The sequence below is a fragment of the Haliotis rufescens genome, unplaced genomic scaffold, assembly GCF_023055435.1.
Source record: "Haliotis rufescens isolate VD_foot unplaced genomic scaffold, xgHalRufe1.0.p SCAF_4, whole genome shotgun sequence".
In the NCBI taxonomy this organism is placed as follows: Eukaryota; Metazoa; Mollusca; class Gastropoda; order Lepetellida; family Haliotidae; genus Haliotis; species Haliotis rufescens.
Window position 1 is genome coordinate 52888600 of NW_025964112.1, and position 11609 is coordinate 52900208.

An 11609-nucleotide genomic window follows, 5' to 3' on the forward strand; every position below is an offset into this window, starting at 1 on the left:
GAATTTCTTACATGACCCCAGAGCCGAACATGATTCAGGGCCAAATTGGTCACATGGTATCCCAAGCCCAAAGGCGATACGGTCAATATCTGTACCCAGTGTTGATCGTTCTCAAACCTCAACTTCTTGGGCCAAGACAGTATTATTTACAGGCAACTGTATTTGCTGGAATATTGTGGTATGGACCACGCACATGTCACTGGATTCTTAGGAGACCTGTCTTGAGCAGAAGTCTGGTGTGCAGTACATGAAATTTGTCGTGGTTTAACATTACACACTGGTATTGTACAAATACATGTACTTACCAGCCAGCTGGATGACATTTAAGCTCAAAAGTTTCAGTTGAGTGTCACTAATCTATAACTGAGTTTCCACCCTTGCCGAACAAGGCTGGTACATGAACAGTATTCCGGTGGTGGATGCATGTCATCGTATCCCAATTGGGGGGTGGGGGGTGGGGGGTGGGGGTAAGACCTGTTTTATTACAACATAAACCCTAATTATCGATCAAATCGTTTTAACTTTGGGCCACCATTTTGTTTGAAGCAAAAGCAAGTAATTTAAGAGATGGAATCCTTTTTGGTCAGTAGGAGGGACATAGAAGGGACAACTCTAATAGCCATTGGTGGTGCTATGATCGAGCCTGGAAATTCCAGCATAGTTAGGCAAGGTTGGAAACTGGACTTGACATCAGTAGACGCCCTTGCCTCAGTAAGATGGAAGTATAAGGAATAGGAGACTTTCAGTATTGTGCAAAGGGTAAAGTAGGAATAAAATCTATTCAGATTACTTGTTCTAGTGGATAGTGTCTACCCAGAGAGGGGAAGGTCGGTGGTTCAATCACTGGTCATACCAAAAGACGTTAAAAGGTGGTACTTGTTACCCTTCCAGGAGCTATGCAGTAATGGGATAATACAAGGATTGGTCAGTACGCTGTGAGTAGGGGTCCATAATACAAGGATTGGTCGGTATGCTGTGAGTAGGGGTCCATAATACAAGGATTGGTCGGTATGCTGTGAGTAGGGGTCAATAATACAAGGATTGGTCGGTATGCTGTGAGTAGGGGTCAATAATACAAGGATTGGTCAGTATGCTGTGAGTAGGGGTGTCCATAATACAAGGAGTGGTCGGTATGCTGTGAGTAGGGGTGTCCATAATACAAGGATTTGTCAGTACACTGAGTAGGAGTGTCCATAATACAAGGATTGGTCCGTATGCTGTGAGTAGGGGTGTCCATAATACAAGGATTGGTCGGTAGACTGTTAGAGGGGTGTCCATAATACAAAGATTGGTCGGTATGCTTGGAGTAGGGGTGTTCATAATACAAGGATTGGTCGGTACACTGTGAGTAGGGGTTTCCATAATACAAGGATTGGTCGGTACACTGAGTAGGGGTGTCCATGTTTGTGGCATGGCATCTCAGTTGGTTGGCACTAAAAAAAACAGGCATAAGTCTCCTAATACAAGAAACCACACATGCAAAATAAGTACACACGATGCTTAGCCCCATTGCACCACAGATTAGTCACATTTTAAGCCTAGCATGGTCACAATTCCTCTCCTACACCAATAAGTCACAATAGCCAAAATGCTTCGATATAGAAATGAGTTCACTCATAGAAATTGTTAACAGTGCAAAACTAACATTTTCTCAATTCATTTGAACTTCATCCCACACCGGGTGTTTACTTTTAACAACCAAAAGTCCATGCAAAGACGACTTCTTGCAAAATCACCATTTGGACAAGCAGAGTGACTTCAAATGGTGGGATTTCTATTTTATTTTTAAAATTACCAAATGTTTTGTAACACTTATCCCATCATGCATAGTAAAACTGTCAACATCTCATGAGATAAGGTAAATTGAAAATCGGTTATCCTTCTGAAGGGTGGAACATAACAGATTGGTGTTTAATGCCGTTTTGAACGGCAGTTTAGCTGTGAGACAGCATGTCTGTCTGAAGCAGCCAGAAGTGAAGATGTTTACCCCTTTGGGGAAAACCCATGCACAGTTATGGTGCTGAGAAACCTAGAAACATCATCTTGGTATTTCTGGGATGCGAAACCACGATCATATGTTTTAATATGCTGACCTCGGCACAGTGAATAGTGCTGCCTTAGATGAGCAGGCCACTCAAACAAAATCATTCCTGGACTCGAAGCCAGGATGTGATTATACATGAGGGCCTCATTAAGTTGTTTTGGATGACATATACCAGGTGAGCAACTGTGCCAGCTACTTATCTTTTTTTTTAATAAAGTTCTTATTTAATGACACATACAAAAATAATACCTAAATGGAAGAATGCTTAATTTAATTGACTTGCCAAATCATTCTAAACTTGGATTAGTTGTTTGGTTGTTCTCATGGGACCAAAATTGGAAATGGGATTTGTCATCATAGTCATGGAAGAGTAGCCTCCCTTTATATACAAATCAGTCTCCAATTCATGTCCAAACATGTCTTTTAAACCTACTTCTACTTTATTGTAAGATTCTCTTCATCTGAAAGGGATCAGCTGATTTGGTAAAATTTGGCATGGTCATAATTTTACACTCTTAAAAACTTAATTGGTCCCATCATCCAAATGAGAAATCTTCAATGAAGATAAACTTAACATCCTACAGAATAATAACATGCAAATTAGCATTACCTGTTATCTATAAGAAATGATTTTGTTTGCACTATTCCACTTCCATCATATTACATGATTCCAATCCTTTGGTTTTGGAACCCATGAACAATTTTTGAGGTTACTCTTAATGAGTAAAGGTTAAATACTAAAAGTAGAGCATGGTTGAATATTGACTACTTCATTCATAATTTGAGAAGTGCCTGAATTAAGCATATATATAGGTACAGTACACAGCAATTATCAAGCAAGGTTGGTGAGAAGGATGTTGCGTGCATTTTTGATGGGTCGATTTCCTGCAGCAATGATCAACACACCACCAGTAATACTATCAGAGAATAACCTACAAGATCCTTGGATCATGAGAAACAATTTTGAAGAATATTTTCACAAAAGAAAAGTTAATTTATAAACCGAGACAGAATAATTTATTCCATGTATAACATATATTTTTCTGAAAGAAATGTAGAAAATTGTGCCACAGCACTGTCGCTCAATTGGATGTGTTGTCAACGGTATAAAAGGTCGTCAAAGGGTGCCACTTAACATTTAAGATATTGGTCCAGTTGTTTCTGGGGATATCTTTACTGAGCCAATCCATTTGTGAACACATGGTCAAAGTTCAAAGGCCAGAAAGGTCAACTATTGCGAACGAAAAATGGAACATGTCCTAAGTCACACTACTAATTCCATTCACACCAAATTTCATTTAATTTTGAACAAAAATGTAAAGACAAAAATCAGGCTTTCATCATCGCTGACATCACTTTGGGCTTTCCTCAGGGTGTTATCATTGTTTGGAAGTGAGTGAGTATGGTTTACGCTGCTTTTAGCAATATTCAAGCAATTTCATGGTGGGGACACCAGATAGGGGTTCACACATTGTACCCATGTCAGGAATTGAACCCAGGTCGGTGTGACGAGCAAACACTTTAACCACAAGGCTACCCGACCACCCCTCATTGAAGATTCTGTTTCAATGGCGCCGTGGTTATTGAGTTATTAATAACACAAGACGCATTACAACTTACTTGTCTTTCAGTCAGGTGTGCTATGAAATGAGGGTTTTCCATCACAACTTCAGTCACACGAACTTTTATGTGACCCCATAAACAAAAGATGAAGTCCTCTTCAACTATTTGAAACATTGCACCGATTACAATAATTTCATCAATACCCTATGGGCAATATCACACAATTATCACAGGACTTGGATGGATTCAAGTTATCAGGAATAAACATTACTGATAAACTGATATTTCTATATTAAATTTCTTTCTTCATTGTAAGGATCTATTTCACACAAAAATATGTATGACATAATTCCAAGAATGACATGAAATATCAAACAGCAAAGGAAATATCCATGGTTTGACACAAGTGTTCAGAACATAGGAAAAATCAATTGTTTTGGATAGCCATTTCTAAATAAATATTGCAAATATGCCACATGAGCCGTAGTGCATCATTTCCTACCGAAAGATTGTGATGTGAAAATATTTAAAATATGATCAAATTATGTTTCTTTTTGATGGCATAATGTATCCAACTATTAGCTACTTTAAAATGTTTCTTGTTAAATCACTAAAAGTTGCAATTTTCAAGTTATATTTCTGTTTATTCAACAGGACCAAAAGGGGTACACATTTTGATTATGACCCACATAAAGTACAGGATTACTTTTCTACTTTTCTTGGATCAGTCCATTCTAACACTTAGGTAACATAGGGTAGACCAGTCAGCGCCTTCAGCCATGACCTATGTTGTTTTAAGGTATGTGACACACGAGACGTGTCACTAATGGGAGGATACCAGCTTAGTGTGTGCCAACCTTGGTGAAAACAAACTCCGAACTAATTTGTTTCTTATTTATATCTTTGCTTTTATTTCACATACTACAACACAATATATATTTAACGCACCACATGAGGAAATACTGAACCAGTCTTCTTTGAATCTCATCCTCATTGCCAGCACAATTCATTCTCGATAATACATCCGTCTCACGAACTCAACACCAGTCAAACGCACACGTTATTTTGCAATAGTCAAATAACAAACAATGCTTTTTAATTTTCATCACATTACTTTGAAGGATTTACGTCATGTTTTTCCAGACATTTTCCAGCTATTGGGAATGAGAGAGTATTCTGTAGCGCCGCTACTAGCAATATTCCAGCAGTATCACGGCAGGGGACACCAGAAATGGTCATCACACACTGTACCTTGTGAGGAATGGAACCCAGGTTTTCAGCATGAAGAGCGAATGCTTTAACCACTAGGCTACCCCACCGCCCCGAAAAGCTATTGAGCCGGCAGTATCATACCAGACAATAATAAATTTTCCAACATCATCTTAATTCCCTTAATTCAAAAACTATTGGGTCTCTTGGATGTCAAATCGTGTTGGGATGGTCGGGGAATATAGGTACTCATGGCTGTTTTCGGAGTGAGTGAATGAGTTGGGTTTAATGTCACGTTACAGTATTTCAGTCTTAGGGAGGAAAGCCTGAAGTGAAGCAGGTCTTAGACATTTACCACTTTGGTGAAACCCATGAGCACGGGTATGGTGCTGACAAACAGGCCCCTAGAAACAGGGGCTAACAGGGATTCGAACCCACAATCATAGGTTTCTGGCATGTCCAAGGGACGCAACTCTGCACAGTGAATTGCAGCACCTAAGACTGGGCCAGTGCCCTGCCTTTTTTAAGAGCTGACTTAGGTCTTCACCACATGTGACAAAGCTGATTCTGTGTCATCGTAACTGAGGCTCATGTTTTCAGTCACCAATCTAGACCACAGGCAAATTACTTACTGTCACAGCTGCAATAATGCAGGCATTAAGCAACATTCACTCAGTGTTACTGTTATTGCAGTAAAACACTGACCAATAGAAAATGTTTCCCAGAATGATTCCATTTACAAGTGTATCCAGTATTCAAACCCCTACTTTTATTGGACAAAAGAACACATTTACCACTGTGCAGTGCTCCAGAATTATACGTCAGGCTCGCATGTCTTGGATCTCAATTGCATGGATAGATGCTCATGATGTCAGTAACTGTATTGTCTGGTCCAGACTTGATTATTTACAGACCGACGTCATATAGCTGGAATATTGCTGAGTGCGGCGTAAAACAACAAACAAACAAACCAAACCAGAATTATACCTTATACTCGGATTTAAATAATTTGAATTTGAATAATCTTTGTAGAATATCAGTAGTCTTCATAAACCTGGATCTTCCTGGACTTTTTATAAAACTTTCTCACAGAATTTTTCCCAAATCATCTCGGAGGAATGTCTTTCTATGGTTTCAGATCAGGACAAACGTAATGAAAAATTCATGCAATATGGTTGTTATGCAATTATCCTGAACTTGAGATGTCCCCATAAATGGAACAGACACATGCATCTGCAGCAATGTATCTGTACAATGGGGAAATGTCCAATGCAGCCAACGTCCACAAGCAGCCAGCAAAACATCCATTTCACAGCTCACATACCCAGGGAAATATGTACACGTGTCTCCAGAACAGCACTATATCACACAGTCAATTATGGGTCTGATGGGTTTATCATAAAGATGCTGATGGTCAAGTTTGACATCAGGCCTAGCTTCAAGTAATTCTGTCCCCTAATTTTTAAGCGTTTCAGAATTCATAAATTTTAGAACGATAACGTACAACACTTTCCATTTTTTTAAACCATTTCCATCATTTTTGACCATTTTTTATGTTGATCTTATATTGCTCTTGAAGAGCAGGCACACCATTGAAGGGAGACAACCATTGCACCATTGAAGGGAGACAACCTTGTAGAACTCCAGCACCAGTTTGAGAATCAACGCCTCATGCCCCTCCCTCTGCCATTGATCGGCGGTGGTCCCCTGGGGCCAGAATGTTGGGGGCGGGGACCACGGTACTGACCATTTCCACCTGAAATATAGTTTATAATGCAAGAATCAATATTATCCTATGGAATCAAGGGAGACATCTGTATATATAGCTATATCTGGTCTCTGGCAGTGGGTCAGAGCCGAGTTTTGAGGGAGAGCAGCAACAGGAATACACTGGAATAATCAAGCAAACCAGCAACCTGTAAATAATCAAGTCTAGACCAGACAATCCAATGATTGACATTACAAGCAAAGTCCTATGATGTAAGGGTATGATAACAATCAACCGAGTCTGACCATCGAATCCACAGAGTTTGAAATTAGTTTTAATTTTTACTATTCCACAAAAATGGTAAAAGTGGTAGTCCACAACAAAATGTCACTAGTCCTTGATGAATTTTTAGTGAGACTAACGGCATTATGTTAATTTCAAATCCTGGATCCATATGGTTGCCTCTTACAACAATTATCGGTTGCTGGGGACCCATTCAGATCTAGAATCACCATGAAGGACCAGCCTCAGGCGTAACATATTGGGTGACAAACAAAAGTAGGTGAGGTGAAATGGGCTATAACGTCGCATCCAAGATAATTGCACGTTTGTGTGTGGCTGCTTGTATATACTGGCACTATCTGATGCCGATAGTGATAGCCCACTGAGATACCATGCCGCAGTTTAACATGAATACCCCACTCAGACACAGTATACTGACTCCAAGCCGACCAGTCCTTGTTTTAGCCCCTTAATGCCGAGTGCCAGGCAGGGTAAGAACAAGTAACATCTTTTAACATCTTTTGGTATAACCCCGTGCACTACCACTAGACCACGGAGGTGGTCCCAAACAAAAATAGAATTAATTCAGAGAACCTCTGAACTCACCTTGACCACCCATTTGAGGCGGGCCACCGGACATTTGGGGCCGGTTTCCTGGCGTCTGGGAGGGCATCATTGTCTGGGACCCGTCAGACTCCGTCGGGGACTTTCGTTGTTGCGGTGGCTGATCCTGAAATATTTCAATACGTCCCATCATGCATCATAATGAATACTCAGAGCTTATCACATATATTGAGAGATAAGGTGATATTTCTTGGTAACATTTACCCATTAAAAAGGGAGTTTTTGTCAGCAATATTCCAGCTATATCACAGCTAGCTGAAAGTAAACATGACTGAACCAGGAACAAGTGGTTGATAGCATGAACAATAATCTGTGAATCGACAGTCAGGGTGACACCCAAGCATCGATGTTACAATCAGATGTGGTTTTTGTGAATTCAAACCTCTGAATGACCAATCAGAATCAAATATTTTCCAAATACTCTCTTTCACCAAGCCTACAAAACTCCCACTCACTTTTTCGTTCACCTTTCTTCAAAAAATGGAATAGTACCACAAATACTTACATTTTTGGCAAGGAAATCAGGATTTGCTTCACTCATATTAGGAAGCTCTGAAAACTGGAGACAGAACCTGAAAGAAAACCAGCTCATCTGTAACGCATATTTGAGGAAGGTTTACTTTGAAATATAAGTGAGTGAGTGAGTTGGGTTTTATGCAGCTTTCAGCAATATTCCAGAAATGGGCTTCACACATAGTACCCATATGGGAATCAATTGACGGCCTTTCATGTGACGAGTGAACACTTCAGCTACTAGGCTACCCAACCCCCCACCCCCACATACATCAACCAAGTCAGCAAGCCTGACCACCCGATCCCGTTAGTCGCCTATTGTAACAAAAGTCTTCACGGGTCTTATTGTCCTGAAGTACCTACAGGCAAAGCAAATTCTTCATAAGAAGCACATCAGTCAACAGTCAATGTCCAAAACACTTCCCTTCTCACATTTTCAAACATTTGGATAAAAATCTAATAATCGATACAGATGATCAAGTGATAATCCTTATATTCATCATCAAAAACATTTTCCAGTCATTATAAGTTGAGTGTGTTTTAAGTTTATAAAATCAACAGTAAATACTTAACTCAAAAATCAGAATTGTAAAAGAAGTTTTCAACATGGGGTTTAACATCACGTTCAAGATTAATCCACTTATATAGCGACTTGCATGCACGTGTGTGTGTGTATGTGGAAGGGAGCTTCTTGTACTAGTCCGGACTGATGCCGATTTTTCAGTGCTAGCTCACTGAGATACCACAGTTTAACATAAATACCCCACTCAGACACATTATACTGTCCTTGTTTTAGCCCCTTAATGCTGAGCACCAGGCAGGGTAACAAGTACCATCTCTTAACGTGTTTTGGTAAGAACCCACGACCTTTGGCTCTCTGGGCATACGCTCCATCCACTAGACCATGGAGGCGGTCTCAAGATAAAAAGAAGAAAAGTTATTTCTGGGATGAAGTTTACCATCAGTTGTGTCAAAGCAGCACTTACTCTCCTATTTTTGCGATGATACCATTTTTTCCGGTGTAAACTGTTAAACATCCTTTCCAAAGAGATGCATACCTGTAACAAATACACATGCAGTAACTTTCTCAGGCGGGACTTATTCATGATAAAATGGTTTTTCATACCTCCATGTCAGAATGATGAGATCTGATTGGTCCATGTGATCTTGAGACAATACTGTATAACCCGCCTTGGAGGGGAATAAATTTTTCAGTGAGGGAATGAATCCCTTATACCCCGCCATGGGCAAATCAGGCTGCACGTGGACTTCTGAGAATCCCTTATATCCCACTTCAAAGCAAAAAGCTTCACACTTTTTCGGAGTCAATGGAAGTCACGTGACAGCACAAGCTAACCTCAGCTCAATTGAACAGCTATGAATTTTTAATTATTTTACAATGTCATATTAAAACATGTTGGTAAGATAAATTCCTTATCGAACTAGGCTGGAATGCCCAGGCTTGATCATAGAGTAACCAGTTGCTATTATGAGTTATGTCCCTTCTATGTCCCTCCTATTGACCAATCAGATTCCATATCTCATATCACTTGCATTTGCTTCAAACAAAATTGCAGATCCCAGTCAAGACGATCTGATCAATAATCAAGATCTATATTGTAATAAAACGGTCCCGCGGAGTGCATCAAACAACTTGAGCACCTTGATTAAAATCATGAAAAGATTTGCAAAATATCTGTTGATGCCCAGTTGACGGAACACATGCTTTGCAAATCCTACAGTCGACCGATATCTGCACGTTGGAATCCATGTTGTTTACGAACCGGATGTCAAGTTTGTTATGGCATGTTGATTGGACTATGCATTGACTCGTGAGTCAAGCCAAGTTTGGCAAGGGTGGAAACTGGACTTCTATATTCAGTTAACGCTAGGACTGGGACGAATCCAAATTTACTACCCAGGTACCCGACCCTACCCAGGTACCCACTGCAGGTCTCAAGAGTAGGGAACAAAATTCTGATTGGTAGTTGTTTTGCCGCAGCCCTGGCTAAAACTATTTAGATACATGTATCAAACAATCCGATCATGCGTACACTGAAGCTTTATCTTTAGTCAAACATATACAAGTCAAAAGGAATGTGTGCATCGTCAGAAAGAAATGCAAACATTAGCGACTTGTACTTGTAGTGTTACCCCTGAGCTATAGTAAGTTTTTGTCATTCAACAATATATCACGTGACTAACCACTGGTCCGGGTAGTTCTATGGGTACCCGGGTCCTACTCAGTACCCACCCGACCCGAGTACCCGAGTTACCCGTCCCAGCCCTAGTTAACGCCCTTGCCTCAGGAAGATGGAGTTTTTACAATGTCCATAAGCATTATGTTTTAAGATTTGCAGATTTTTGGAGTATTCATTGCCCAGAAATTTAAACATTTAACACCTCTAAATTTAATCTCAGGGCATTGAATATTCATTAACACCCGCAAATCTGAAAACATGTGTTTATCTCCTCACTGACGAGAGTGTGTACCCTTTAGTTAATCTGCATATATCACCGGACTGGAGAAGGTCGCCGGCCTCATCCCAGATAGACACATTGATGGAGCCACTTTTGTCTGCTACTTTACACGATCTTACATCATGACCATCCTTCGTCCTTGTTGGTTTACCTGAAAAAGGTAAAATTTCAATTATTTACATTTAAAAAATAACGCCCCATTTTCTTAATATCAAAAAGACGTTATAAAATACAATGTCAAATATGTAATAAGCTTGGTTAGAACTTGTACAGTGTTCATCAGACTTAAGATTTGACTTTTAAAATATTTTTTACCTTCTAAAAGTTAAAAAAATGGTGTGTTTTTATCTTTACATATAAAGATTTACACAAACACTTCCTAAAAATGAACTTCTGAGGCACGAAAATTAAAGTAACGTAATTTGTATATCATTTCTCCCTCAGCAGCTTTTCACGGAGATTTCCAGATATTCTGGCTCAGAGCCAAGATGAACTGACGACCGGAGTACATAGCAGCCGTATAGTATAACCTTTCACCCCCGATTCTGCTCATTAGACTCGCCTGACATTTGTACCAGTCGAGTCTATCGTCAAAAATGGATGGTTCACCTCCTGCCTTCTGCAAACAATCATCGATTAGTTATTCCGCTCGTACCGAGCGATACCTACCCATCTCGAGCACAATAAACATCACGTTGATATTCTTCAGCCCCGGGCGAATGTCTTTTATGTTAACGTACTGGATATCGGCCATGTTTAAAGATTCAATTGTCAAATGCTAACAGAGTAAAATGGCCTCGAACTCAAATGTTAGTTCGACTTCGTTTACAACTGCATCAACTACGGAGGTAGCTAATTCCTATAAACCTCATCATGTCAACTGAACGACATATTACGAAAGATTGTGTCTACTCAGTTCATCTGATCTTCGACTCGAGTCAAACCGAGCGATCTTCCGGTTTCGCTCACGATGTCGTGGTCTCAAATCTCGATTAATCAGCTGTTTATATAGAATCAAACAGCTTATCTGAGGTATAATATTTCAATATGTCTACTCCTAAGCCGAAAAATGAGCTACATCATGACGGTTTCAGTCAAACTGAGAAAATATTCGGTTTAACGTCAGTCAAGAAAGCCCCTTTTCTATTTTTCACCGCCCTCTTGCGAGCCGACAGTCCGACTGAG

At 40.0% G+C, this 11609-nt stretch overlaps 1 protein-coding gene across 1 annotated transcript; it reads right to left on the reverse strand.

Annotated features, from left to right (window-relative positions):
• Positions 1-4490: 4490 nt before the first annotated feature.
• On the reverse strand, positions 4491-11609 carry LOC124110989 (SOSS complex subunit B2-like). The gene is made up of 6 exons (XM_046470516.2): positions 11094-11609; positions 10437-10575; positions 8930-9001; positions 7936-8002; positions 7413-7536; positions 4491-6572 (listed from the first exon to the last, which is right to left on the reverse strand). Exons 1-6 carry the CDS (start codon positions 11176-11178, stop codon positions 6478-6480), a joined length of 582 nt encoding a protein of 193 aa, XP_046326472.1. The 5' UTR covers positions 11179-11609; the 3' UTR covers positions 4491-6477.